This window comes from Pipra filicauda, unplaced genomic scaffold, assembly GCF_003945595.2.
Source record: "Pipra filicauda isolate LSUMZ 115617 unplaced genomic scaffold, ASM394559v2 scaffold3_size10097308_pilon, whole genome shotgun sequence".
Taxonomy (NCBI): domain Eukaryota; kingdom Metazoa; phylum Chordata; class Aves; order Passeriformes; family Pipridae; genus Pipra; species Pipra filicauda.
In genome coordinates this window covers 2654782-2682082 of record NW_024104532.1, presented here as the reverse complement: position 1 = coordinate 2682082, position 27301 = coordinate 2654782, and the positions used below count along the sequence as shown (strand labels likewise).

At 61.0% G+C, this 27301-nt stretch overlaps 5 protein-coding genes across 5 annotated transcripts; 3 read left to right on the top strand and 2 right to left on the bottom strand.

The window, feature by feature from the left end:
- Positions 1 to 277: 277 nt before the first annotated feature.
- LMAN2 (lectin, mannose binding 2) lies at positions 278 to 4576 on the bottom strand. The gene is given in 11 exon segments (XM_027718811.2): positions 278 to 778; positions 894 to 1013; positions 1405 to 1519; positions 1694 to 1855; positions 3017 to 3096; positions 3303 to 3420; positions 3513 to 3631; positions 3712 to 4101; positions 4104 to 4254; positions 4336 to 4434; positions 4553 to 4576. Coding segments are annotated over 11 exon segments (1539 nt in total). The 3' UTR covers positions 278 to 617.
- Positions 4270 to 6911, bottom strand: LOC113986778 (ADP-ribosylation factor-like protein 3). The gene is made up of 6 exons (XM_039385280.1): positions 6805 to 6911; positions 6302 to 6476; positions 6088 to 6204; positions 5891 to 5941; positions 4998 to 5183; positions 4270 to 4901 (listed from the first exon to the last, which is right to left on the bottom strand). The coding sequence occupies exons 1-6, from the start codon at positions 6813 to 6815 to the stop codon at positions 4854 to 4856; spliced, it is 588 nt and encodes a 195-aa protein (XP_039241214.1). The 5' UTR covers positions 6816 to 6911; the 3' UTR covers positions 4270 to 4853.
- Positions 6912 to 8631: 1720 nt separating this feature from the next.
- On the top strand, positions 8632 to 16774 carry RGS14 (regulator of G protein signaling 14). Its single transcript, XM_027718512.2, has 15 exons — positions 8632 to 8781; positions 10363 to 10384; positions 11469 to 11620; positions 11727 to 11819; positions 12303 to 12446; positions 12614 to 12763; positions 12939 to 13059; positions 13139 to 13263; positions 13340 to 13543; positions 13648 to 13724; positions 13879 to 14005; positions 14311 to 14392; positions 14575 to 14633; positions 14842 to 14956; positions 15195 to 16774. Exons 1-15 carry the CDS (start codon positions 8737 to 8739, stop codon positions 15425 to 15427), a joined length of 1749 nt encoding a protein of 582 aa, XP_027574313.1. The 5' UTR covers positions 8632 to 8736; the 3' UTR covers positions 15428 to 16774.
- A 99-nt stretch (positions 16775 to 16873) lies between these two features.
- On the top strand, positions 16874 to 22566 carry SLC34A1 (solute carrier family 34 member 1). Its single transcript, XM_039385255.1, has 14 exons — positions 16874 to 18141; positions 18229 to 18301; positions 18503 to 18619; positions 18760 to 18942; positions 19300 to 19428; positions 19507 to 19650; positions 19758 to 19869; positions 19960 to 20155; positions 20355 to 20450; positions 20563 to 20662; positions 20894 to 21061; positions 21403 to 21519; positions 21686 to 21810; positions 21916 to 22566. The coding sequence occupies exons 1-14, from the start codon at positions 17815 to 17817 to the stop codon at positions 22468 to 22470; spliced, it is 2442 nt and encodes an 813-aa protein (XP_039241189.1). The 5' UTR covers positions 16874 to 17814; the 3' UTR covers positions 22471 to 22566.
- Positions 22567 to 23445: 879 nt separating this feature from the next.
- Positions 23446 to 24495, top strand: LOC113986650 (alpha-2C adrenergic receptor-like). Its single transcript, XM_027718516.1, has one exon. The coding sequence runs from the start codon at positions 23446 to 23448 to the stop codon at positions 24493 to 24495; it is 1050 nt and encodes a 349-aa protein (XP_027574317.1).
- The last annotated feature ends 2806 nt before the right edge of the window (positions 24496 to 27301 follow it).

Sequence of the window (27301 nt, the reverse complement as noted above, 5' to 3'; positions counted from 1 at the left end):
CTCCTGCACCGCCCGCCTCCACCGGGGCTCCTCTCCTCGAGGAACATTCCCTCTTCCATGCCGTGCCCCCCGAAGATTCCAGAGAACAGACTCTTCCCTCCCAGTTCCTTCGGGACCCTTCCAAAATTGCCTTCCCACCCAGCTGGGACCCCCTCCTGCCGGAAAAAGCACCCCCCTCACTCCCAGCTCTTTCAGCCCCCCCCTGGCGTTTTCCATCCCATCCTCTCTCCATGTAGAGCCCCCCTTCTCCCCCCTCAGACAGAGACAGAGCCGCAGGTGGTGTCAGTCCTTTAATGCCCCACTCACAGCCCCCTCCCCACAGACCCTCACCTCATGTTCACACCTGCCCCAGGCAGCACAGCAGGTCCCAGCTGGCAGGGGGAGCACTGGAAAAAACTGGGGAGCAACCTCCAGGCTCCCACACCACAGCTCTGGGGGTCCAGAGGGCATCACCCCCCCTTAGTCCGATCTGCTGGAGGCCAAGGGCCGGGCAGAGGTTACAGCCAAACTTACAGACAGGTAAGAAAATACTTCTGGTATTTCTCAGAAACAGCGTTTAGAAACCACAGTTTTTACAGCTCCCCATAGAAAAGATGGGTTTGGGCACAGGTGTTCCTTTAGTAGAAACGCTTGTTCCGCTCCTGGCGCTTCTGGAAGACCACGGCTCCCACCACGGCACAGATGATGATGCCCAGCAGTGCACAGAGCAGGAGCAGGAACACCTTCCAGCCCGTCAGGGGCCCACTCCGGAAATTTCCCGTCGGGTCATCCACGTTGTCTGTAAGAGCAAAAACAGAGATGGTCCCAAGCTTGGCTCCCACGGAGTCTCGCAGGGTGTCACAGCCCCAACATTCCAATCCCCCATGGAAGGTCTTTGAAGCCCATGGACTCACCTTTGGGGGACTTAAGGAGGCTGACCCTTGGCTCGATCTTGGTCCAGTCAACTGTCTCATCTTCTACAGGGTGCTCCACCATGAGCTGGAACAGCTTCATCGAGATAATGTCGTGATTGTCTGTGGAACAGCCAGCAAATCCTGTCAGAAACTCTGAGAGATGTCCAGGCACTCAGAGCACCCCTTGGACCCTGCTCTGCCAGGTCCAGTCTCCCTCCCTCTCAAGCCACCCTCATTCCCAGGTATCAAACTGCAAGCCCAAGATGTTCCTTGGCTCTCAAGTGCCCCCTCCCCCAGCCACAGGTTCCTGCTAAAGATGGTTGCAAGAGCCCAGTGAACAATTCAGGGAAAGGAAGCCATGGAAGCTATCCAGTGCATCCACAGAATCACAGAATAGTTGGGGTTGGAAAGGACCACTGGAGACCATCTAGTCCAACCCTTCTCCCAAGGCAGGATCACCTAGTCCAGGCTCCAACCACCAAATGCTCCCCTGAGCAAAGCTCCCTCTCACCAGACAGATCTCCAGTGCCAGCAGAAGCACCAAAGAAGTATCCAGTTGGCAGCTGCACTCCTGCAATGTCGATGCAGTTCTTCCATTCATTCTTGTCTTCCACATCAGTCATCACCTGCAAGACCAGGGCAGGGTCACACCAGGAATGCTCACCGCTATCCTGCAGCTCTTTCAGAGCTGGAGGTGCTTGAGGGGCAGGCAGCGGAGCCTGGAAAACCACCTCCAGGCCACATACTGCTCCAGCAGCCCCCACCCCACTGAACGTGCACGACCCCCCACAGGTGCTCACCGTGAGCCGGCCCCGGGAGTACCGGATCGCCAGGAAGGTGTCGTGGTTCTGGTTGCGCAGGTCAGCGGAACACCCGGCCAGCTCCGTCCAGCGCCCGTCCTTGCTGTGGTCGTACGTCAGGGACCCATTGTTGACCATGGCCGAGATGTAGGGGAACACCCGCTGCAGAGGGACACACAGCAGCTGCTGGGGGGCTGCACTGCCAGGGCTACCCCGCCCTCAGGGAGAGCAGGGTGGGAGCACAGCGAGTATGCAGCACAGGACCATGGAGTCAAGGCTGCTTCTCCACACAAAACTGCTTCTAAGTTGAGCCAGAGCTTGTTCTGCCTAAAGCCAGGTCACCACTTCCGATCTTCACATCACGACCCCCATTCTGTGATTCTGTGAATAAGCCCACCCTGCACCACGTGGCCAAGGCAGAGACGGCCCCAAGCTTGCAGAGTGGCTGGACAAAAATCACAGAATCATTTTGGTTGGAAAAGACCTCTGAGAACATCAGGTCCAACCTGTGACCCATCATCACCCTGTCAACCAGAGCAGAGCACTGAGTGCCATGTCCAGTCCTCCCTTGAACACAAGAAGTGTAAGAGCAGAGCACAAGACCCAGAACAGGCAGAAACCCCACATAAGCAGCAAAACCACACACAGGGCTTTGTTGCCAGTAGATTTTATACACCAGGAGAGGCCAACTGGAGATAGAAATTCACCTCCCATGAGCATCAAGGCAACAGGGAGTTGGGTCACTTCCAGGTGCTTTATGACTGAAGCATCACATTTTTTGGTGATACAGACCTCAAAGCACAGTTTTGTTTTCTGACTGTGCCATCATGAGATCAACAAACACAGAGCAGGACAGAAGAAAAGGACCCCCAGCCCCCATGGGACCGATCTGTACTGTGACCACAGGGAATTCTGGAGCAAAGAGCCAGCCTAGGAGTTTCTTTCAGAGACACCCAGGTTGCAAAGAGAAAATAAGACCAGAAACATCATGGAATGAGCAACCAAAGCACAGAGCTCAGGAAATGACACTCAGGATGAATATTAACAGGTGGTGCTTGGTTTACACCAGCCCTGTGCCCACTCTCATGTGTGGAAGGAAATGCCTGGGAAACAGCTGTGTAGCCAACAGCAGCACAAGAAGGAGCAAGGACCTTCTTATCTCCATAAATGCACATACAAACTCTTCCCTTTATCAGTTCCTACGACAGGAAGAGCAGACCATGCTCAAGCAAGGGAAGACTTTTCCTTGGACTGGGTGTGAAGCTCTTGGAGAAGGAAGGAAATGGCCTCCTGGGCACTGCACAGGCTCCCTGGACCACTCACCTCCGTGGCTTCATCGTTGGGATACGTGTCAAGGAAAATAGCCAGTCCATGAAACTTGTCCTTGCTGCCAAAGACAGGACCTGGAACAGGACAGAACATTGGAGACAGAAGGCTCTGTGTCAGGATTTATGCTCAGACTTCTGAGCTGTACGAGCTGTTCACTGCCAGGCAGGTGGCTGAGGGCACCTGCTCCCACACTGGACACACGAGACAGAGGGAGCTTGGGGGGCCTCCCTGCCCAGCTGCCTTCTGGGACAGGGTACGTGTGCTGCTGACCCGCACTGACCTGGCACCAGCCGATCCTGCGTGTACCACAGCGCCAGCCCATCCCCGTGAAGGTTCTTCTTGCCGGCTCCGTGGATCTTGAAGTGGACGTGGAGCTCCCAGTCCTTGAGGAAGCAGGGCTGTGGAAGAGACCCCAGCGGCGTCAGGGCGAGACCCAGGAGAGGCAGCGGGGCCGCCACGGACCCCCGCCCGTCTCCCCCCGGGCTCTCACCACGCGGTTCCAGATGGAGCCCTCTCGACTGCGCTCGTCGGGCGTCAGGCGGACGTACTGGCTGGTGACCATGGTGCTGCCCTGGAAGTCCCACAGCGGCATCGCGGCAGAGCCCGCGCCTGCAAAGGGGCGAACAGAGCGCGGATCAGCCCCGGTCACTGTCGGGGCGCACGGCGCGTCCGCCTGGCCCCGCGCTCACCCTGATATGGCTTCATGAGCGAGTGCTCCCGCTTCAGGTGCTCGCTGTTGCCGTCCGTGAGCTCGGCGGGCGCCGGGCGCGGCCCGACCAACGCCAACAGCAACGCGACCACAGCCACCAGCCCGCCCGCACCCGCCGCCATTCTCCGCTTCCGCCTTCCGGCGCCCCGCCCCGGCCCCGCCCCGCAACAGCGGCGGCCAATCAGAAATCCACACACCGCCGCGGTCCCGCCTCTAGAGGTGAGCGACACCGCTACCCGCGTATGGTAGGGAGGGGAGGCGGGGCCAGAGGGAGTGAGAAGCTCCCGCTGCGCTTCGGGAGGAGGAGTCTGCGTACCCTCTCTGCGCGTGCGCGGCGGTTCTGGGGGCATGCCGGGAGATGTAGTTCGCTGCCCTCCCCAGGGCCGCTCACGTGCGTGCCTCGTGCCGCCCGCGGGACACGTGACCCGCCCCGACGGGACCCAGGAACGGGAACGTCCCCGGCAATGACCCCGCGGGACTCGCTGGGCAGCGGGGTGCGCCGTCCCGGCACCGTGGCAAGGGACTGGCCGAGGCAGCGTGGAGGTCACAGCAGCTTTATTGAGGTCCGCAGGGCCACCCCCCACCCCATCGCAGAGGTTCTCACCCCATTCCTCCGCCCCGTGGTGGTCAGCAGGCGGAATCTCCCATCCCTCTGGATGGGCTGCGAGGCAGTGGCAGCCCTGGTTTGGGCGTCCCAAGGGCTCTGGCAGAGCAGACTCTCAGCGGCACACAGGGAGTGGCTGCAGCCAGGGCTGGCACCAGGCAAGGAGAGCCCTCCGTTGGTGACTGCCCAGCCACATCCTCGCTGTCTTTGTGCTTGCCCCAGATCCTGGGCAGGTTCTCATGCTAGAGGTGTGCGAGCCCTTGACACAGTGGGACATGTGCTTCCTCCAACAGCACGGGGGCTGCAGGAGGGTCAAGGGGTACAAGGAGCCCGTGGAAGTCCAGGAGGCAGGGAGAGGGGAAGCCAACTGGTTAGTGGAAGACTAGGTGGGAAAATCATCTGAGCATGGCAGTCTGAGGCTCAGGGCCCAGCAGAGCCTTGGGGGGAGCCGAGGGACCAAGGGGGTTGGCCATGATGTAGGGACCTGCAGCTCAGTCCCGTCTGGCACTTTGCAACTCTCACTTCTTTCTGTTCATGATCTGGCTGGAAATCCAGTTCATCCCATCCTGGAGGGAAAAGAGATTGTGAGCACAGCCCCAAGAGCATGGCAGGCCCTTGGGTCCTCTCCCACATCTGCAGAGCCTGCAGGCCCCCATCTCTACCTGCACTCCTTCCCCAGACAGGGCCGAGCAGGCCTGGATCTGCCACTCCCGATCCCGGTAGGTGTGGAGGTTCAGCCCTTCTGCGATTTCATCTGCAGGGGCTGCAGTCACCAGGTCCTGCTTGTTGGCAAACACCAGCAGCGGGACCCCCATGAGGGACTCCTCCTCCGTGAGCTCTGCCAGCTCCTGCCAAGAGAGAACCTTCTCCCAGGGCTGCTGCCCTCACCAGAGCTGCCCAGGGTGGGCTGGATACCTCAGCTCCCAAACCACCTCATCCCCTCTCTCTTATTGTAGGTAAAGTAGCTGTGAGGTCTTGACGTTCCAAAGGAGAGACATGCCCCCCTGAAGCTCCATAGGCCCAGGGTTCTCTGAGGGCTGAAGTATTCCCAGCACTGAGAGCCCGGGTAAAGGGCAGCTGCAGGAGGCTGCTGCCAGTCCCGTGCTGTCTGGCACACCCACAAGGCCGTCTGGTGCCGGAACAGCCAAGGCTGGCACTCAAGTCTCACCTTCCCCTCTCAGAGCTTTATTCCCAGGGTTTGTAACTGAATTTGCTACTCCCTAACCTGGTGCTGGGGAGCTGGGACAAGGGCTGGCACCTGAGGGGTCACTCTCACCTGGGGCAGAGTCACCCTTGTGCCAGGTACCCCTCGGGCAGCACACCAGGCTTGGAGGGGAGCTGCTGGGCACGAATCTGCCATAGAGGGGATGCCTCTGCCTGCTGGGACTGATCTTGAGCCCTTCCCACAGAGCTCTGGGCACAGCATGGCCCCCACTGCAGCACTGCCCTACGGTTGAAAGCAGCCTCTCTGCCAGCTCCAGCCCTCAAAGAGCTGGTGCCAGACAGATCTCTGAGCGCCAGGACCCCACAGCCAACCCCACTGGATCCTTCATACCTGCCCTGTCTCCTCGAAACGCTTCTGGTCGGCACTGTCAATGACATAAATCTGCCATGGGGACAAAAGAGACAGTCAGGGGCTCCTTCTTGCCCGGCTGCACAGCCCTTCTGTGGGGCCCACACACCACTGCTGGTGGCCCCACACAGAGGGCACAACTCTCCATGCACAGGGCTGTGTGGGACTGCCCCACTCACCAGCAGGTCTGTGCTGCCCAGATACTTCTTCCAGTATGGGCGGATGGAGCGCTGCCCCCCGATATCCCAGACATTCAGCTTCAAACCATGCGAGTGGACACTCTTTATGTTGAAACCCTGAGCAGAGACACAAACTCCAGCATCACCCAAGGGACAGTTGGGACCTGCACTCCCTCCTCCCCCCCCACTGGCCGTGGGCCCCAGCAGCACCTACCTGAGTGGGGGTGATGGTGCTGACCTCCTCGGATGCCAGGCGCTTCAGCAGCGTCGTCTTCCCCGCGTTGTCCAGCCCCAGCAGGACAATGCGGAGCTCCTGCTCTGGTGAACCCTTCAGCTTCTGGATGACGGAGAGCAGCCCCTGGGGGGCACAGGGAGATGCTGGGGGAGTCCTGTGGGGTGCCGGGTGGCTGCAGAGCTCCCTTGTTTTGGAGGGGGAGAACTGGGTGCCCTGTTGGCTATGGGTACCCTGTGTCTGTGGCCTGAGCTCTGCTCCCAAGGTGTCCAGGCTTGGGGTGGCCCCATGGCAGATCCACAAAGCCTCATCATCCCCCTCCAGGTATGCTGTCCCTGCCCCAGCACCTCTGGCAGCTCCTGAGTGTGCTGGGGGAATGTCCTCAGGGGAGAGCCCTGCTCTGCCAGCCCGCCCAGCACTGCAACTGAGAGTTGGTACTGCTCACCCACCCTGGAGCAGGTGGGATGTCACCGGACCCCACTTACCTTCTGCACATCACCCATGGTCCAGGAGTCTCTGTGGCCCGCAGCACGCCTGGGGAGCTGCCGGGGGCCTGTCCCCGGGGCCCGCCGGCGGCTGCGTGACTGGCACACTCCCCATCCCCGGGGGAGGAAGAGGATTATGGGCTCCAGAATTAGCTGCTGTTCCTCCATTTACCCACAGCATTAAATAATGCCCTCAGCAAATCCCCCAGCCAGCTGTCACCCCGCCGTCACCTACCCCCGGGATAAACCAGGTCCCCCCGGGCTGGGGCACTGGGGCACAGGACATCCCTCTCCCCATGAGGCCAGGCTCCCACCCCAGGAGGATGCTGTGCCCAGGCACCACGGGTATGGCTGTGCCCTGGGGCACGGGGCTGACACAGCCTCCCACCAGCACCCACAAGCTGCCCCCTCAGAGGGTGGCAGGAGGAAATGCTGAGGCTGGAGCTGCCTGAGGCCACATCACCCACTGCTGCCCGAGGGAAACCACCAGGCCCTGGAGCAGGTCAAGGGCTGGGCTGTTGGCAGCTCGAGGTCGGGGATGGCGCAGGACAGGGGTCCAGAGGGACCTTCCCCTGCAGCCCACCTCAGCCCAGGTGGAGTGAAGGGCTTGTGCATTCTCCATTTGCATTAAATACATTAATTGAGCAATGTCTTTGATTCCTGCACACTGCAGTTTGGTCCTCAGATCAGGTTTCCTAGCAGAGAGGTTATCCTTGCGGTGAGGACCGTGAGTCACGCACTCTTGGAGAGACATTTTTATTTATAACTCCTGTTGCAAAGCCAAGCCAGACAACACAGCCACACTCCAACAAAGGAAGGGGAGCAGCAGAATCACCCCCCATTCCAGTGCCGCTCTATGCAGTGGGGGGGGATAGAGGGGAGCCTTAGGGGCTACCCTCCACTCCCCCCTGCCCGGAGACCTTGCCAGGGCTGTGGCTGCTCATGTCACTCCACTTTTGTTCCTGCTCACAGTGGGAATGCTTCATTTTTTCCTGCATAGATCTGCACCCAATTTAATGTTAGGGTTCTGCTTTTGATAGGTTAATCACCCACCTTATGTCCCAGTTATTAGCATTTCCCTGAGCGGGTTGCCATGGTGCTCTGCGGTTTATCCTGTGCCGTTAGTTACTGAGATTTCCTAACAAATATCCTAAAATATCCTCCGCTGGTTTGTGGTTGCTGATCAACATGGAACCCTGGCCTTAGGAGATGGGCAAAACTGCTTAGGCATCAGTTTGGTGACTCCAGGCTGCACGTCCACCGCTCCTCTCTGCCAGGTTCTGCTGGCACAGGCAAACACCAGTCCTGGGGCCACCCGCAAACCCCGTGTGAGCAGAGCAAGCAGCATAGGCTGGTGGCAGGGTGTGCTGGATATGTTGATGCCATCCTGCCTCTGAACCCCCCTTCCTTGGGGTGATGTGATGACCAGGAGGAGCTCTCCAGGCTTCAGGGAGGAGTGGTGATGGGGTGGTGACCCCAAGGCAGCACAGACCATGCTGCCATGGAGACTAGGATGGGGAAGGGAACAGGGATACAGATGGGGATGGAGTCACGAATGTGGGTGCAGATGGAGACAGGGACAGGGATGGGGACTGAGTGGGATGAGGATGAGGATGGGGATTGGGATGAGGATGGGAACAGGGAAGCGGATGTGGATGCAGATGGAGACAGGGATGCGGCGGCGCCGCGGCGCCTCCTGTCCCGGCGCTGGAGCCGGTGCCCACCGGGGCGGTGCCGGCGGAGCGGGGCGGGAGGGCGGCCCCGCTCCCCCCGCTGCGGTCTCGGTTCCCATGGCGACACTTCCTGTGGCAGCCGAAAGCGGTAGTGCCAGGAGCGCCGGGCCGGGCCGGGAGAGCAGCGACAGCCGCGCCGCCGGCCGGGGATGCTGCGGGGCCGCGGGCCGCGCCGGTAGCGCGCCGGGCCGAGCCAGGGATGCAGGGCAAGAGCAAACTCCTGGTGGTCCACAACGGGCGCATGGTGAGTGCCCGGGGCGCCGGTCTCCATCCCCCGGGGCTGCCCCGCCCGGCGGCGCGGTGCGGGGCTCGGTACCGGGCGGGCAGGGCGTCTCTGGGGCTAGGTATCGGCTGGAAAGAGGGTATGCCAGCCCTGGTCCCACCTCCCCAGCACGAGCAGGAAGAGGGATGTATGGGGATGGGGCCAGGAAACAAACAGGCAGAAGGGTGTGGGACTGGGTACTGGGCAGGCAGGGGCTGTATCGGGCTGGGTACCAGGCGGGCAGGGGGTGTGGAGTGGATAACGGGCAGGCAGAGGGGATATATGGGAGCAGGTAACCGGCAGGCAGGAGAATATGGAAAGCACAGTAGGCAGGCAAGGAATCTCGGTGTGGATACTGTGCAGACAGAGGGATGTATGGGGCCAGGGAACAGGCAGGCAGGAGGGTGTGGGACTGGGTAGCAGGCAGTGCAGGATGGGGATTGGGTATTCAAAGCAGGCAGAGATGTAGAGGGGTTTGGGGGCAGGCAGCAGTATGTGGGGCTGGGTAGCAGGCAGGGACATACAGGGCTGGGGTAATGAGCAGCAAGGGTTTATGAAGCTGGAACAGGGCTGTAAGTGGAGATGTGTGGCACTGGGGTAATGGATAAGCAGTGACCCATGGGGATCGGGCACAGGAGTCAGCAGTGCTGTGGTGTTTAGGGCTGGGTGGCACAGGCAGGACAGATCTATGTGAGTGTGGGCAGCAAGGATGGATGGGAAGAGCAAGGAGCTAGCAAGATAGGGGTGCATGGGGCTGGGATAAGGGGCATGGCAGTGGCATGTGGCGTGGGGTAGCAGGGAAAGGCAGGGGTGGGATAGTGCTCCTGGGGTGTGTGGGACTGGGATGGGAAGTCAGAGAGTATGCGGGATAGGCTGAGGTGTGTGGGGCTGGCAGGGTGGGGGGCACTGGGCAGGTCAAGGGCACCTACTTCAGTCAGGGCATCACTTCAGTGTGGCCCCAAGGAGGTGATGAAAGGCAGCACGTGCAGCGAGTGCTTGGCTGGGCTTTGGCTGCAGTGGCTCTGCCCATCTCCCTGCTTGTTGTGGGTCCTGGGGCACTCCATCTCTAGAGCTGGTATCTGGGGCAGCCCAGCAGGTACTGCAGGGCACCCTGTCCTGCTGTGTCCTGGGCTTGCAGCATCCAGTCCCTGGTTTTGGGCATCTGCCTTCCAGTAGCTCCAGGCTCCAAGGAAGGAGGGAGCAGGCAGTTTGCCTGCCTAGGGCTGTGGTTGTCCTTCCTTCCCTCCCCTCCTCCCCTCCTCTTCCTGTGCTTCTCTCCTCCCCGGTTGGTTGAGGTGGCAGGGTTACATCTGATACCATCTGCCCTTTCCCAATTGCTGGCCTGGCCCCAGGGCATGGGGAGGTGGTAGAAAAGCTGTGCACCCCTTGCAACCCCCTATCCTTACTCACTGCCTATGATTTGGGAGCCCTGTGTCCTGCCCCTGCCAGGATCCCATGTCCCTTGCTCCTGGTTTGGACTGGGCTTGCCCTGAAGCTGCTGCCTGCCTGGGCACCTCTCCACCAGGCTGGCAGACTCTCACCTCTCTTCTTTCCACCCCCCAGGGCCCAGCTGTGTCGGATGGAGGTAAGGCTGCTCTTACCCTGGAGCGGGAGGCCAACATCATCTTCAGGGGAGGGGGAAGCACACAGCCAGCCCGGTGCCAGGTCCTGTGGCAGCACAGGCTATGCCATGGGCGGGTGCATGGCCAGGCCTGCAATGCTGGGACTGTCCGTACCCCTCCATCCCTCCTGCATAGCCCTGTTTTGCCTGTCCATCCCTATGGCCGCTCAGCTGGCACCTTTGGGTGCTGAGGGCTGAGGGGCTTCCAGGGCAAGCAGAACTGGGTACCAGGCATCCCTGGGTTTCCTAAGGGAGTCTGTCTGTCTGTCTGTCTCACTGTGAACGGAGTATCTCAGATGGTCCATTTGAGATGGCCATCTCGGCCCCAGTTACCCGTGCTTTAGACAGGAGAAGGGTGGGGAGCCTGGCAAAGCAGCAGCCTGACACACCTCCATTTCTGTCAGCTTTGCCTGGAGAGCACTGCTTCCATTGCAAATCGTTCTGTTGCAAATGACCCCTTGCTTCCAGTTGCTCACCAGTCCAACCAGTTCAAAAGCCGGGGTTGCCCCTGGGAACTTCCATCTTTTTGAATACATGGTCACCCTGGGTTTCCCCTAGGGAGGGTTTCCTTAGGATTAGGAGCTGAGGGCAACACTTTCTGTGCCCTCCACTTGCTGGATTTGTCCCTCGTCATGGACAGAGGAATAGAGGAGGTGAGTTCAGGCACCTCTGTCCATCTTCCAAGTTCCCTCTGTGCCGTTGTGCTCTTCATGTCCCTTCCACCCTGGTCTCCCTCCTGGGTGGGTGCCTTCCCCTGGGAGATGAGTCACAGGTGGAGTCACGGTGACACCCCACCGGGGGAGGGGGGGGAGGACTGCCAGCACTGGCAGGGAGAGCTGTTGTGCCTGGAGGTGCCAGCTGTGGTATCATGGTGCTCAATCCTCCAAGGATGCTACTGTGATGCTCTTCATGTTCCCTTCCTGAGGGCTAACCAGCTCCGATCGGGATGGGGCAGATGAACTTGCTGCAGACACAGAAGGCTGCTGGTGCTGGGGAGTGACACTGGGGGACAGGGAGACAGCCAGGACTGACCCTTTTTCTCTCTCAGAGTTAAATGCCTCCAGGGCCCGTGGCAGCAACCACAGTGTGAACAGCCTGCCAGCACCAGCCACCTGTGGCTCCACACAGGGGTCTGTGGTCAGCTGGGCTGAATCCTTCGAGACGCTGCTGCAGGACCATGTGGCTGTCACCTACTTCACTGTGAGTGCCACAGCCCAGGACTTGGTCCCCACTCCCATCCACTGTTGGCCACCAACTGTCCCACAGCCACAGTGCCACCAGGCCAGCAGCTCTCTCTGCCCCACAGGAGTTCCTCAAGAAGGAGTTCAGCGCTGAAAACGTCTACTTCTGGCAGGCATGTGAGCGCTTCCAGCAGATCCCAGCCAGTGACACGCAGAAGGTACAGTCTCTGTGCAGTCTGGGTCACCCAGCTGCTGGGAGGGACCTGGGCAGAGCTGTCCAGCCTGTCCTGGGGGGCTAAGCAGGTTGGGGGCTCTTGCAGGAGGAATAAGCAGATGGATTTGGTGTACATCAGAAAAGCTATAGCTGGGATACCTGCCCCATGGAGCAGGATGTGCTTCCCCAGCCCAGGGTGGCCAGAGGGTGGCCAGTGCTGCTGGAGGGACAGAAGAGATGAAGGGCAGAGCTGGATTGGGGATCATGGGAACAGAGCCAGGCAACCACGGGGGATGGTTCCTCCCTCAGGTTGTACCTCTGCAGAGGGACTGGCGTGTTGTGCCAAGAGCTTGGCCCTGAAGTCCAAGTACTGAGCTGGTCCCAGGAGAAAGTTGATTCCTGAGGGCTCAGGTGACTGCAGGGGTGAGCCAAGGGTGGCAGTAAGGAGGGGATTCTTGGTCTCAGCCTGACCCCCCTGTTCCCCCAGCTGGCCCAGGAGGCACGGCGGATCTACGATGAGTTCCTCTCCAGCCACTCAGTCAGTCCTGTGAACATTGACAAACAGGCCTGGATTGGGGAGGACATGCTGGCCACCCCCTCCCCAGACATGTTTCGCATCCAGCAGCTCCAGGTATGGGCAGCACCTGTGCTCCACCTGCAGGACTGGGGAGGGCTCCGGGACCATCCCACATATCACCCAGCATCACTGCTTTCACCATGGAGCCGTGCCACAGGGCAGTGGCCAGAGCAAGGTGTAGGCAGGCAGGGGTCTTAGGCACATGCATCCTCCCTTTCCAGATCTTTAACCTGATGAAGTTTGACAGCTACACACGCTTTGTGAAATCCCCGCTCTACCAGGCCTGCCTGCGGGCAGAGAGCCAGGGTCAGCCCCTGCCTGACCTGCGGCCCCACTCCCGCAGCAGCAGCCCCCCTCCTGAGCTCAGCAAGGTGAGTGGGGGAGAATGGGGAAGGAGGACATGTCCCTTCAATGCTGGGTCTCTTCCCTGCTGCTCAGACCAAACCCAGCCCCAGGCTGAGGACAAGACAAGCAGTCAGGGGACCAGGGAAAGGCAAGGGAAACCTTGGATGTCCTCATGCTGAGATACTGCTCAATTCACCCCAGAAGTCGAAGCTGAAGCCGGGCAAGTCCCTGCCACTGGGTGTGGAGACAGCGGGCAGTGGTGCCAACCACAGCCCCCGACGGTCCTTCAGGAGGGCAGAGCGGCGGGAGCCCTCCTGGGCAGGTAGGTGCTGTGCTGAGCAGGACAGAGGGGCCACACCACCCCTGAAGGTTTCCCACCACTGTCCCTCTGTCTGTCCTAGAGGGGGGAGAAGGCGGCAGGAGTACCACGGTTTGGCGGGAATCCCAGGGCTCACTCAACTCCTCAGCCAGCCTGGACCTGGGCTTCCTCTCCTCGGCCAGCACAGCCACCAGCCCCTGGACAGAGGTGAGTTGTCACCGCACCAACCCCATGGTATTACAGTGCCACTGGTCGGGCTCATCCTGTCACATCCCTCACCCAGGGCCAACGGAAGAGCCTGGGGGGCAGCGAGGCAGAGCTGCCAGCCAAGCCCATGAAGTACTGCTGTGTGTACCTGCCCGATGGCACAGCCTCGCTGGCCTCTGTCCGGCCTGGCCACTCCATCCGCGACATGCTGGCAGGGATATGTGAGAAGCGTGGCTTCAGCCTCCCTGACATCAAGGTCTACCTGGTGGGGAACGAGCAGGTAAGGCAGGCAGCGGGGAGTAGGATCCCTGCCAGGCAGACCATCCCCATGCTGGGACCATGTGCCGCTCTACTGGCTCTCTCTTGATGGTTTGGCTCTTGCAGAAAGCACTGGTGCTGGATCAGGAGTGCTCCGTGTTGGCAGACCAGGAGGTGAAGCTGGAGAACAGGATAAGCTTTGAGTGAGTGAGAGTTTCCGTGCTGATGCTCTTGCCCACATGGGTCCAGTCCACATCATGTGTGGCCACCTACGGTGCCCCACACCCAGTCCCCCATGCAGTCCTGAATGCCCTGGCTCTGCCCCTGCCTGTCACAGCCTTTTCTCCCCCTCTTTAGCCTGGAAATCTCCTCCCTCAGTAAGACCATCCGCATCACAGCGAAGTCAACCAAGCGCATCCGGGAAGCGCTGCAGCCCGTGCTGGGGAAGTACGGTGTGAGGATGGAGCAGGCGCTGCTGCGGCGGGTGAGGCTCAGGGGACATGGCCCCAGCCCCTTTGATGGGGGCAGTCACGGGTCTGGGGCTTGGGACAAGGGCTTCTGCCTGTGACTAGGTGGTGGGGAGCAGCAGTCTGTGCTGGGGGCAGCCTGTGGGCTCATAGAATCCCCATTTTTGGGACAGGCCATGACATCCCACTGTGGGCTGGGAGGGACCGGTGGTGTGGTGCCCCGTGAGCCAGCGGGCTCTGGCCGGGGAGCTCGCAGGTCTTCAGCCTGGCTGCCTTTGCCGTGCCACAGTGAGTGTGATGTGGCTGGCTGTTCCATTTGCAGCAAGGCGAGCTGGCTGCCCTGGACCTGGAGAAGCTGGTCAGCACAGTGTCTGCTCAGAAACTCGTCCTGGAAACGCCAGCAGGTAAAATGTCCTCCCTCCCAATCTATGTCACCTCAAGCCATGCCACCCTGCAGAGTGCTCACAGGGCTAGGCTGCTTTCTGGTGGCCATGGCTCCTGCTACCTGGGATGGGGTCCATCCTGTCACTGGCCAGGCCAGGATCAGGATGCTGGGATGGGGCACTGAGCATCACTTCCCTTGCAGACGTGCGAGTGATGGAGAGCGCAGAGGCTGCAGCTGCCCCTTCTCCGCTCCGAAGTGAGGTGAGCTTAAGATCTCACCAACCCTGGTCCAGAGATGCCCACACAGCTGCTGCTGTGGTCCGTGGGGAAGGTGGGCCCTGGCACATGCTGCGGGGCTGGGCAGCAGGTGCTGAGGTGGGAGCCAGGCTGTGGGAAGGCAATTGGAATGTGAGATGGGGGGAGTGCCACCTCCTTGCCCCATGGCTGAGACCTGGGCTGCTCATGGCAGGAGGGAAGCCCAACAGGAGCAGAGCCCGACACACGGTGGGAGATGCCCTCCTCCTTCTCCCGGCCACGGTCTTCAGCCACCATGAACCTCAACCGCCGCACGTATGACCTGGAAGGTGAGTCCTGGCATGTCTGAAACCTGAGGGGCTGGGGCAAAACACAGGGTGAGGGATGCAGGGCTCATGGTGTGCTGGGGATGGGTGCAGGGTCCCATGGGTGCTGGCATGGAGCAGGGAAAAGGTGCAGGTGCTGTGCCTGGGACATGTTCAGGGTCATATCAGGTGGAGAGGGCAGCCGAGGTGTTAGGACAAACCCCCAGTGCTGGGCTCAGGTGCATGACCTGCATTTCCTCAGGGCTGGTGGAGCTACTGAACCGTGCCCAGAGCTGCCGGGCCAACGACCAGCGTGGGCTGCTCTCCAAGGAGGACCTGGTCCTGCCTGACTTCCTCCAGCTGCCCGTGCAGGATGACAGTGCCTGTGAAGGGTCAAATCAACCCTGTGCTGCCCACCCAGGCTCTGAGGGAAGCAGCCATCCCCAGCCTGCAGAGCCTGCACTGGCTCAGCCTTCATTCGACCACAAGTTCTGACGAGTCCTGCTGCACATCCCCACCTGATGTGTAGTACCCCCAGGCCATGCCAGGGTTCAACATGGGGTCTGACCGGCCCCTGCCCTGCACCGCCGACACTGCCTGGACCACAGATTCATCCACGTCCTGTCCCAAACTGTCGTGTCGTGTCGCTGTGAGTGGCTGAGCAGCTGCCATGCCCCTCCGTGGGGTCGCATCCTGGTGCACGTCAAGGGAGTCCTGTACATAGTTTGAACCCCTGTTGCAAAGCACTTTGCAACATCTTGTGCATGCCTGGCACTATCCTGCCCAGTGCCTCTGCCTGTGGCAGAGCTGCCTACCCAGCACATCCTGCCTGTGCCGGGCTGCCACAGCCCCACTCACCATTTGGGTGGGGAAAGCACCCTTCCAGCTTAAGGGTGTGTAGGATAGAGAAGGTGAGTGGGGTTTCAAGGCAGGCTCCAGCCCTGAACTCTGGTTCAGAAGCAGGCAGGGTCAGGATGACATATGCCTGGAGCTGAGAGTCAGATCCAGTCCCTGGCCCTGTGGAAACAGGGCTGTCCCTTTCATGCATGGGTCCACCCTTCTGGGGGAGGGTGAGCATGGCCCTGCCAGCCTGTGCCCTGGGCAGGTCGATACTGTCTGCATTGCCTGAGTGTGGCCTGATCCTGCCACAGTAGCTCTGCTGTGGAGGAGGGCACATGGTTCCTGCCCTGGGCAGACAGAGGCAGAGCCAGAAGGTTGTGCCAAAAAAGCCTCGCTCCTCCCCGCCAGAGACCCTATGTGGGTGGCTGCTGAAGCAACCTACAGGAGCAAATCCCCATAGACCCCCTGCCCCATCCCAGCTGGGACTGAGGGTGCTCAGCCTCAGGGACAGGTCTGCCTGGTGTCTGAGGAATGCAGCACCCCTGGGTGCTGAGCACCTCAGTCTGGTGTGCAGGTGACCAGCATGTGCCCATCCTGTCATTCTTGCCAACAGATGTGCTGGGCTGTAGCCTTGAGCCCGGCTCTGCCAGTCCTGCAGGTCCCCATGCCCAGCAGCCTGGTGTCCCCAGTGATCTCAGACACAGTCTGCAATAGAGACAACCCCCCAACAGCAGCCAGGAGATCCCCCCAGCATCTGTGTGTGCCAGGGCCCTTCCTGGCTGTGCCTTCGGTAACCGCTCCATCACCACTGTCTGGCCAGAGGCAGAGGGGTGGTCCAGGGCTCCCAGGCTTGCCCAGGGATGGGGGCAAGGCCACCCAGCCCCATGGTGCCACAGCCAGCTGTGGTCCCACAGCCCCAGTCAGAGCCCCCCTGTGTCTCCGTGGTGCTGCTTAGTTCTGTCTGTGGCGTGAAACCGGGGGAAATAAAGAGCATTGCCTGGATGTGCGTTCCTTTCCTTCCTCTGTGGCTAAGGCCAGATGATGCTTTTCCCAGCAGCACTGTCCCTCTAACCTTCCTGTACCCCACAGAACCCTCCTGGGACCAGGGCAGAGCTTGGGCCAGCCCTCAACTTCAGTGCCACCTAGATTGGCAGCAAGGGGCAGTGCCAGGAGCTTGTTTTCCCAGCACTGCTGACGGAGTAGGGGAAGCTGTAGGGCCGGCACGACCAAGGACTTCAGCCTCAACCCTGTCAATAAGTGACAGCCAGAGCTGCCAGGGCCTCACCAGGTTAATGATTGTGGGGGCAGCTGGCCAAGAGCCCCCGGGCATGGGGCAAGTGCGGACACCAGCCTTCTGCCCACTGGCTGCACCCCCTGAGCAGAAGGGTCCCCAGGCCCTGAAGAGGCAGGACATGTCCCCTGCTGTGGCTCTTCCTGGGCATTCAGCTCTATCAGCCTGTGACTCAGTGGAGGAGGTTCAGTGATGCTCCAGGAATGGCAGGAATGTCCCCAGCCTGTCCCTGAGTGCCCTGGAGTACTCAAGGAATCTTCCCTTGCTGCTTTCATACAATTGCACCTGGCTCATCCATGGCAATGGGTCCTGGGAGTGCCTGATCCTGGGGAAATGGGATGTGGCAGCCATGCAGTCTCTCTGTGCCTACTGCCACAGGCACTGGGGCTGGAGGGGCATTTGTCCCCTGTCTCTCCTGCAGACAGATGTGGACATGAGCCAGCTGGGTGTTCTGTGGGTGGATGGAAACTTGGCTGGAGGTGCATAAGCAGCAGGTAATCATAAACAGCGTCGAGGAGGTGGTGAAGGCAGTGGTGGTGTCGCTCCGCTCCTGCCCACCCTGGCATCAGACATGCCAGGAAGATGCTCTGCCCTCGCAGTGCTGCCGGGCTGAGCCAGGCTGCGTGCCACCATCACACCAGTGACAGGACACGGATCGTTCTGGTGTTGACGTCACACACCACCAGTGCCCTGGGGGTGAGGACGTCCTGCGCTGGGCTGATGCTCAGATGGCTCTGAGGATGGTGGATGCATGCTGGGCTCAACTCTGGTTTGGGATGCCCTGGCAGCACTAGCACCAAGCCCTTCTCCTCCTCCTGCTCTCATGCAGCGGATGAAGCACCTGGCACCAAAAGACGGAGAGCTGAGGGTGCTCCGGCATCACCCCTCGGGCACTGGGCTCCAGCACTGCCCCAGGTTTGCTCCTCACTGCAGCAGCTGCCACTCGCCCAGGCTTCGGGCAGGCGAGGCAAGAAGTGCCGGGTACCCCAGGGCCGCGTGCCCCATCCCGCTCCAGGGCCGCAGCAGACGTGGGATGCGGACGGGTTACCCATTAACTACAGGAATTTCTGGGGAGGAGGTGAGCATCGAGCGGAGGCGAGGGGCAACACGGGGCTCCTTAGACTTTGCTCTTGGCGTGTGTATAAAGGGCCGTGGTGCCCCACAGGCCACTTCGCTGGAGGGACGCGTGGATGCGGCATGTGGACACGGCTCTGCCCTGAGTGCCCAACCAGCCTCAGGTGAGCTGGGCCCTGGGCAGGAGGAGTCCCCTTCCCGTGTCCCCAGGGAGATCGCTGGGGTGGTACAGCAGTGGCTGGTGGCCCAAGGGACCATTGAGTGATGGAATGGTGCTCCTCAGTGGTGCCAGTACTTCAGGGATTCGGGGGGATGTGGCAGTCAGTGTAGCACAGCCATGGTGACGCGCGGCCACTTCTGTTCAGCCTCAACAGGAGTGATGCTGCCCTACCGGAGGGAGAGCCCGGTCCTGCCCCACTGCCCAGTGCGGGGAGGAAGGGTGGTTCATGGGCCCCAGTTTGCCTACTGCCCCAGCCCCCAAGGTAGGTGCCCCCAGCCTTCCTCCTCCTCTTCCTCACCTCACCAGGCTCAGCTCTGCTTCTGGCCAGATCCTGGCCCAGGCAGTGCTGCAGGGGGGTCACCACAAGGACGGGGCTGTAACGTGGGTGACCCCTCTTCCCAGCTCTGCATCGACTGCCGGGTGCCCACACCTGCCCCTTCACCGTTGGTCCTGTGCCCTGCCCTGACCATGGCTTCCCCTGCCCCGGCTCCCCGGGGCGCCTGCGCGAGGGCAGGGAGCGCTACGAGCTGGATGTGCTGCCCTGGCAGGGGCCCCGGCTGGGCTTGGACGAGCTGCAGAAGCCAGGTGAGACCCTGTGAGTGGTGGGCATAGAGCGCCTCGGTTGGGGAACACTCCAGAGACCTGCTGGAGACACCCAGGGGAGCTTGGAGTACCAGGAGTGTGGGGTGCCAGGATGGGGAGAGGAGTGTGGGGCAACGCTCAGCTCTCTGGGGTGACGTAGGAAGAGCTGAGGGACAATGGAAGCAATTGGCACAAGGCACTCCAGGGTGAGAGGAGATGGAGGGGACCCAGGGAGTGGTGGCATAGCTGGGGATGAGCCCTGTGCTGCCGGGGCCAGGAGGATGGTGTAGGGCTGTGGGAGCCCAGGGAGCCAGGGTCATGCCACAGCAGGCATTTAACATTCTCTCTTGTCTTCCACAGAGCTCGGGTGCTGGGCCAGGGTCCAGTCCATCTGTGTCTCCCTTCTCAAGGTGCCCCTGATGTTTGGCTTCTTGTACCTCTTTGTGTGCTCCCTGGACGTGCTCAGCTCTGCCTTCCAGTTGGCTGGAGGTAGTAGGGTGGCAGGGACTCCTTGGAGTCTGGTGGCACCTGCAGTGCCAGCAGACTGCTGCTCACATTCTTCTGCAGGCAAGGTGGCAGGGGACATCTTCAAGGACAACGCCATCCTCTCCAACCCGGTGGCTGGGCTGGTGGTGGGCATCCTGGTAACTGTGCTGGTGCAGAGCTCTTCCACCTCCACCTCCATCATTGTCAGCATGGTCTCCTCAGGGTGTGAGTGTGCCATGAGGTTCCTGGGGACCTGAGGCTGGGGGACAGGGTGGCTGCATGGGGTAATCTTGAGCAGAGCCATGCGAGGCACAGGGTCTCTCTGTCCCCAGTGCTGGAGGTGCGCTCTGCCATCCCCATCATCATGGGCTCCAACATCGGCACCTCCGTCACCAACACCATCGTGGCCCTCATGCAGGCCGGTGACCGCAGTGAGTTCAAACGGTGAGGGCTGCTTGGGTCAGAGGACACTTGGGGGGCTGGGGGCTGCTCCCCACAGCCATCCCATGCCAATGGGCTCCTCCACTCTGACAGAGCCTTTGCCGGTGCCACGGTGCACGACTGCTTCAACTGGTTGTCAGTGCTGGTCCTGCTGCCACTGGAGGTGGTGAGTGGGTACCTGCACCATGTCACCCGCCTGGTTGTGGCCACCTTCAACATCCGCAGCGGGAAGGATGCCCCTGACCTGCTGAAGATCATCACAGAGCCGTTCACCAAGCTCATCATCCAGGTCTCCTCAGCTGTTGTGTTCAGCAGCGTGGTGTCCCCAGGCTGGTAGTGGTCCCTCAACATTGGTGTCCCTTTGGCAGTGGTTGTATCCAAGTGTCCCCAGGCTGGCAGTGGTGTCCCAATCCCAGTGAAGATGTCCTCAAGCTCTGAGTGCTGTTAGCCCCCAGGGGCCCTCACCAAACCAATGTCTATTGTTGCAGCTGGACAAGTCAGTGATCACTGGCATTGCAACAGGGGATGAGAGCCTGCGCAACCGGAGCCTCATCCGCGTCTGGTGTGGCCCTACATCCCCACAGGTGAGGGGTCTGTGGCCCTGCTGGGGCCACCAAACAATCCCATGGAGGAGAGGTGGGGAGGGGCTGGCTGAGGACACTGTGGAGCCAGCTGCAGCACACCCTCTCCCTGCAGATGGCTGCTGTGGGGCTTGGGCCCCCCCTGAACTGCACAGCCCCTGGGCACTGCAGCACTAAAGGCATCGAGATCCTCCACAATGTCACCAGGCAGAAGTGTGAGTGGGTGCGGGAAGCTTGGGCAGGGCTGGGGCACAGGACATGGGGCTGGGGAGATGCAGGCAGGGCTAGGGGGCTGTACGTGGGATGGAGCAGTGCTGGATCCATGGTGTGGGGCAGGGCTAGGAGATGTTGGGGCTGGGGTCCAGGTGTGGGGCTGTCTGTGGGGGCAGGTTTGTGAGCGGGGCCGGGCCAGCCCCAGCCCCTCGCCCAGCCATGCTGTGGGGCAGGCGAGCATCTCTTCACTGACACACCACTGCCCGACCTGGCCGTGGGGCTGGTGCTGCTGGCTGGGTCTCTCGTCGTGCTCTGCACCTGCCTCATCCTCCTCGTGAAACTCCTCAACTCCCTGCTCAAGGGGCAGGTGGCCAAAGCCATCCAGAAGGTCATCAACACTGGTGAGTAGGACAGGGACCATCTGCCACATGGCCACCCATCCCCATTCCCACCTGCCATCCTCAGACCTATCCCTGGTTGTCCCTGCCCTCTGTCCCTGCCTGTCCCACATGTCCCCTGCCTGTCCCTGATCCCCACTCTGCTTATGGCTGTCATGGCCTCCGGGTGTCCCCTTCCTCTTTCCCCGGCCACTGGGCTGGCCCCATACCCAAGCCTGACCCCATACCTAGAGCGTGGCCTCACAGCCTCTCCCAGCACCATGTAGGAGCTCTGGGTTGCTCCTAACTGATGTGTCCATGCCCATGTTTGTGTCCACACTTGTGCCCATGGCCATGCCTGGCAGACCTCCCACACCCTCTCAGCTGGCTCACTGGGTACTTCGCCATGGTGGTGGGTGCTGGGATGACCTTCGTGGTGCAAAGCAGCTCTGTCTTCACATCAGCCATCACACCCCTGATTGGTGAGTCCCAGCCATGCTTGGTCCCCTGCCAAGTGCTGGTCCCTGCTGTGATGGCCTAGGGGTGCTATGGCACTCACAGGGATGGGAGGAGCTGTGCCTCCTTTAGAGAATGTGGGGATGGCTCTGGCAAGGAACAATGGGGCGGGATGGGGTGCCTCTCCCACAGGTCTGGGAGTGATCAGCATTGAGCGCGCCTACCCGCTGACCCTGGGCTCCAACATTGGCACCACCACCACCGCCATCCTGGCCGCCCTGGCCAGCCCAGGGGACAAGCTGGCCAGCTCCTTCCAGGTGTGTGCAGCCTGGGGCCACAGCTGCTCTGGCTGAGGGCACTGGGCAGGCCAGGGGCTGGGGGAAGCCCACGTGCCTAGCCCAACCAGGATGCTATTCCTACAGATTGCTCTCTGCCACTTCTTCTTCAACATCTCTGGCATCCTGCTGTGGTACCCACTGCCCTTCACCCGCCTGCCCATCCGCATGGCCAAGGCGCTGGGCGAGCGCACGGCCAAGTACCGCTGGTTCGCCGTGCTATACCTCATCATCTGCTTCCTCCTGCTGCCCTCCCTCGTCTTCGGCATCTCCATGGCGGGCTGGCGGGCTCTGGTGGGGGTGGGCGCACCCTTCCTCGGCCTCCTCTTCTTCGTGGGGCTGGTGAATGCACTGCAGGCGCACAGCCCTGGCCGCTTGCCCAAATGGCTGCAGACCTGGGACTTCCTCCCCGCCTGGATGCACTCGCTGCAGCCCCTCGACCGGGTCATCACCCAGGCCACCCTCTGCTGCACCGACCGCTGCCGCAGCCCGGAGGGCTGGGAGGAGCATGAGGGCCCTCCCCGGGACAAGGCCAGGCTGGGGCTGGACAACCCCGTGCTTTCCTACCCCGAGGAGATGCCCAGCCCCACCATCCGGGTGGGCTCGCCTTGCCCGCTCCCACATGGTGCTACCCGGCTCTAGCTGGTACCACACACCTGGGCTGCTGCTCCCGTGGCCGCTGGTTTCTGTCATCCCTGCTCAGCTGGTGTTCAATAAAGGCTGAGCACCCGTGCCCCAGGGTGTGTCTCTGGCTCGTGCATCTGCAAACCCTGTGGAGCCACAGCTGCAGCCACAGGTGACAGACACCCATCATCCTCCCCCTTTTCAATGCACTATCACTGCTCAGCCTGGCCCCAGACAAGTGCTGGTGCTGGGGATATGCCAAACATGTTGCTGGTGCTGTGGGGCACATGCTGAGGATGCCACAGCTAAACCCTGCACTCTGCAGAGAGCTGCACCGAGGTGTGTCATGGGCAGCTTCTTCCACTGATCTCATCTCCAGAGGGCTGAGTTGGCAGGGTCCATGGTGGCCCACTGTGTGCCACAGCAGCATGTCACTGAGCGAGGCACAGCAAGGGGCAGCCAACAAGGTGCTGGGGTGCTGCTGGTCTAGGGATCAGCAGGATGTCAACCCAGCATAGCCAGGCAGTGCCCCTGGCCCACCAGGCACCCTGGCACCCATGGCAGGAGCCCTCCTGCCACGGTGACCCTGGAGGGAGCCCTTTAATTTTTGGCAATAACAACTTCTCCCACTGCCCACAGATGTTTGGGCTCCTGCCAGTGATATCAGCCCATGCTTTCCTCCCTCCCTCCCTCCGTCCCTCCTTCCCGCCCGCCCTCCTCCCATACTGGGACTAGCAGAGCCAGCAGCACTGCCGTGGGAGCCTCCCTGTGTTCCCGGCACTGCAGCCATCCCACATGCCCAGCCGGGCGACCACTGGGCCAGAACAACCTCTGCCTTGCCACCGGACAGGGTCGGTGCAGGAGCTGTGGCAGCCGGGACACTCCCCTGGGGACACAGCAATGCTGGGGCTGCGCCCACATCCGCCGTGGGGCCGGTGAGTGGGCTGGGGGGACACCCCATGAGGCTTTGTCTGCCTGAAGGGTCAGGCCAGCATGGAGCCAGCCAGCACCCTTTCCAACACCTCCAGTAACGGCAGTGGCACCAGCAGCAGCGCCAGCAGTGCCCCACATTCGCCTGCAGCCACAGGGCTCATCCTGCTGGCCGCCCTGGCCGTCCTCTTGGCCACGTTGGTGGGCAATGCGCTGGTGGTGGTGGCCATCTCCACCAGCCGGGCTCTGCGGGCTCCACAGAACCTCTTCCTAGTGTCCCTGGCTTTGGCAGACATCCTGGTGGCTGTCCTCGTCCTGCCCTTCTCGCTGGCCAATGAGGTGATGGGCTACTGGTACTTTGGCGGGCTGTGGTGCAGCCTGTACCTGGCGCTGGACGTGCTGCTCTGCACCGCATCCATCGGGCACCTCTGCGCCATCAGCCTCGACCGCTACTGGGCCGTCACGCGGGCGGCGCGGCTCAACCTGCGCCGCAGCCCGCGGCGGGTGAAGGGGATGATCGGGGCAGTCTGGGCATCGGCGGCCCTGGTGGCCCTACCACCGCTCCTGCGGCCGCGGCCAGGGGGCCGGGAGTGCCAGCTGAGCCAGGAGACCTGGTATGTCCTGGCCTCCTGCACCGCCTCCTTCTTCGTCCCCTGCCTCGTCATGGTTGCCGTCTATTGCCGCATCTACCGCCTGACTGCCCAGCGCACGGCCACCCTCCTCGCCACCCGCTCCCCGTGCCCTGCCAGCAATGGAAAGGTGTCAGGAAAGGTGTCAGGTGTTAGGGTGCCAGGATGGCGGTGCCGGAGCCAGAACCAGAGTGTGTTGCTCTGCCGGCGGCGGCTGGTGCGGGCGCGGGAGCGGCGCTTCACCATCGTGCTGGCCGTGGTGATGGGGGCCTTCGTGCTGTGTTGGTTCCCCTTCTTCTTCACCTACAGCCTGGGGGCTGTCTGTGGGGAGGGCTGCCATGTCTCCAAGCCCCTCTTCAACTTCTTCTTCTGGATCGGCTACTGCAACAGCAGCCTCAACCCCCTCATCTACACCCTCTTCAACCGGGACTTCCGTGCCGCCTTCCGCCGGCTCCTCACCATCACACGCCAGCCCCGCACCTGAGGACCTGCTGGGACACTGGAGACGTGGCCCCAGCCTCACTAACCGTTGGCAGCACCCGGCTTCAGCACAAACTCTGGGCAGTAGTGCCAGCGTGCAGGTTGAGGTGGTTCTGGAGATGCAGAATTGAATAAAACGAGACCAAAGCCTATGCCCAGGGCTAGTGTCTGCCTGTTGGGAGCCCAGCAAACGGCACCCATTGTCACCCGGGTCACCCCACCTGTACCCCTGGCAGCACTGGTGGTGACAACTCGCTATGGCAGCTCTGGTGAGTACCAGCCCTCCCCACTGCCAGGCATGTCCCCCAGCATCCTCTTGAGCAGGGGATGGGCCCCACAGCTGCTGCAGGGGGATAAAACTCTCCATGTGGCAGCATGACCAGCACTGAGCTGAACTGGCCGTGCCAACACAGCAGCCCAGTCCGAGCCCTGTGCCTCTCTGCCAAGGCTGTGCCCCCTGGGGACATTCCAGCTGTGCCATGTAATGGGGGCTCTGTGGGGGCACACACGTACCCATGGTGGGGTACAAGGGGTGTGGGTCTGGAGTGGGACACCACACATCCTACTCAGCAGCTTCACTGGGATCTTGCTGCAGAAGAGAAAGGAGGAATGATATCTCAGTGCCGGAAAGGCCAACCTCTCTTGGGAGAGTGTGGGAGATGGGATCACATGGGAACAGGCTCCGGCACAGCCTGACGTGCAAGAGGCCATGAAGGCAGCTGTGGGGCAAAGACCCAGGGACAACTACACTCCCCCAGGGGCAAAAGCCACCCCACACCCGCCTTGCCTGACTCCTTGCTTCACTCTGCACAGACACCCAGGGGTCAGGGGCTGTTCCACTTCTTCAGCTTTGCTGCTCAAAATAGAAAATCTCAAAACATTGGACTTGAACTCAGCTAAAAACAGCCGCTGGCGCCTGGGAGCTGGAGCCAAAGGAACACTGGCCCCCACCAGCCCCTGCTGGCCCCCGCTGGGGTGAGCATAGCTTTGCTGTGGAACCTATGGGGGCTGAGAGGGATGGAGGTCCTGCGTGCAGCGACAATCCCTGAGCCATTCCCTATGCCTGCTGGCCCCATGTGTGGAGGCTCATGGTGTGAGCTTTGGAGCCAGCAGAGGTTCCCAGTGGAATCGGGCTGGAATGGAGCCCGGCGCTGACCCCCAGAGGCAGCTGGAGCTGAACTGGTACTGCCTGCGGAAGGAGCTGCCCTATCGCTGCCGCCCGGCTTCCCCTCCCGTGGCTGCCTTTTCACAATTAAACAGCACTTTGCTTCTAAAAATACCCAGGAGACGAGGGTGACTGGTGGGGACCTGGCCAGCCTGGCACTCAGAGGGGCACCAGCCCCGTGGACAGCACCCCGGGCCCTCACAGTGCCCTGGTCATGCACCCTGCACAGGATACCAGGCACTATCCCTCCTCCTGGGCATGAGCACACGGCTCTGGGATGCTGCAGGGCAGGAGAGGCCAGGGACCAGCTGGAGTGGGGGCACTCAGGCACCTCCCTGCTTGGGCAAGGCCTTGCCTGCACATTAGGGCAACATGCAAGCCACTGAAGGGAGCTTCAGGTTGATGTGCAGAACATCAAATCCTGAGAGCTGGATGGGGTGTGGGAGCACCTGGTGTCCCTCTTACCCTCCAGGTGGTACTTGGAGTGTTCAGTAACAGCTCCCTCACTAAGCATCCCCTGCTGTATCCTCATTCAGCACATCAACCCCTCTGCAGAGGGTTGAGCAGATAGCTCTGTCTCTCTGCAGCAGATATTTCCATTCAAGCTTGTAAAGTCTGTTTCATCTGCCACAGCATGACGAGCTGTGCTCGTGAGCCGTCGTGACCCCAGTACCACCACAAAAGCAGCTCCCCTCCAAGTCCTGATTGCTGGTGCCCAACTGCAGCACCTGTGCCTGGAATTCCATCCTGCGTTTTCAGGCTGTTTCTTCAATTTCCAAAGATTTTTTCAAATTACTCCCCAGACAAGCTTGGGTTCAGAGCCCTCTTCAGCCATGTCCCTTCCACAGACATAAAAAGCAGAGTGCCAGTTCCACTGCCTGGGCTGCTGCTCGCTCTGTTGGGGACATCAGGATCCCCTGGACGCTGCTGCTGCTCTGGCAGTGCCCTTTGGCCCATGACTCCTGTTGGTGGCGGTGCTGCAAAACATCATCTGGGAGGAAACAGAAAATAGCAACCCAAGGGTTAATCGTGGAAAGGGATGGAAACAAAGTCATTCCTTTTGAAGTTCAAAATAAGCATGTGCCACTTTGAGAGGAAAGCAGCTCTAAAAGAGGAAAGCTCACAGCATGAGCTCATCCCTCCAGGCAGGGTGACAGGGAGATCACCTCCAAGGTGTGGCAGGGCAAAGCATCCTCCTCCTCCTCATAATCACTGCAGGTTTGTAACCAGAAGATGTGATGGCTGATTTTCAGTGGATACTGAAGGGGACCACAGGCAGTACCAGCTGCATGGACAATGAGTGTTTGGTGTAATTTGTGTTATTATCTACCTTGCTACAGCCTGAGGACAGAATCCCTTTGCTCCTGCTCGGGGATCAGAGCCTGGGGGCCCGGGCTGCCATTGACAGAGACCATGGAGGGACCTGCCCATCACCGTGTTCTCCTCCACACCCTGGCCGCCTCCAACCTCGCAGCTAGGGCAGCCCTGCTGCCACCAGCTGCTGGGAGGGCAGGAAGGAGACATCACCCATGGGCTGGAGCAAGAGACAAGGGCTGTGGGAAGGCAGAGGTGACGTCCTCACTCGGAAGCCAGAAGGAGTACAAAGCAGGGCAGACACCACTCGGTTAAGAGGATTAACGAGGCG

What these genes read in the sequence shown, in the direction of transcription:
- SLC34A1 (XM_039385255.1), top strand. Translation starts at nt 17,815, where the DNA reads ATGCTGGGCTCAACTCTGGTTTGGGATGCCCTGGCAGCACTAGCACCA. An exon ending in CAGCATGGTCTCCTCAGGGT is followed by an intron (nt 19,651 to 19,757) that starts GTGAGTGTGCCA and finishes CTCTGTCCCCAG; the next exon opens with TGCTGGAGGTGCGCTCTGCC. An exon ending in AGCCATCACACCCCTGATTG is followed by an intron (nt 21,520 to 21,685) that starts GTGAGTCCCAGC and finishes CCTCTCCCACAG; the next exon opens with GTCTGGGAGTGATCAGCATT.
- LOC113986650 (XM_027718516.1), top strand. Translation starts at nt 23,446, where the DNA reads ATGGAGCCAGCCAGCACCCTTTCCAACACCTCCAGTAACGGCAGTGGC.
- RGS14 (XM_027718512.2), top strand. Translation starts at nt 8,737, where the DNA reads ATGCAGGGCAAGAGCAAACTCCTGGTGGTCCACAACGGGCGCATG. An exon ending in CCCCTCCTGAGCTCAGCAAG is followed by an intron (nt 12,764 to 12,938) that starts GTGAGTGGGGGA and finishes AATTCACCCCAG; the next exon opens with AAGTCGAAGCTGAAGCCGGG. An exon ending in ACCTGGTGGGGAACGAGCAG is followed by an intron (nt 13,544 to 13,647) that starts GTAAGGCAGGCA and finishes TGGCTCTTGCAG; the next exon opens with AAAGCACTGGTGCTGGATCA.
- LOC113986778 (XM_039385280.1), bottom strand. An exon ending in GTTTCGAGGAGACAGGGCAG is followed by an intron (nt 5,184 to 5,890) that starts GTATGAAGGATC and finishes CTCTCTTGGCAG; the next exon opens with GAGCTGGCAGAGCTCACGGA. An exon ending in TGTCTGGGGAAGGAGTGCAG is followed by an intron (nt 4,902 to 4,997) that starts GTAGAGATGGGG and finishes TTTTCCCTCCAG; the next exon opens with GATGGGATGAACTGGATTTC.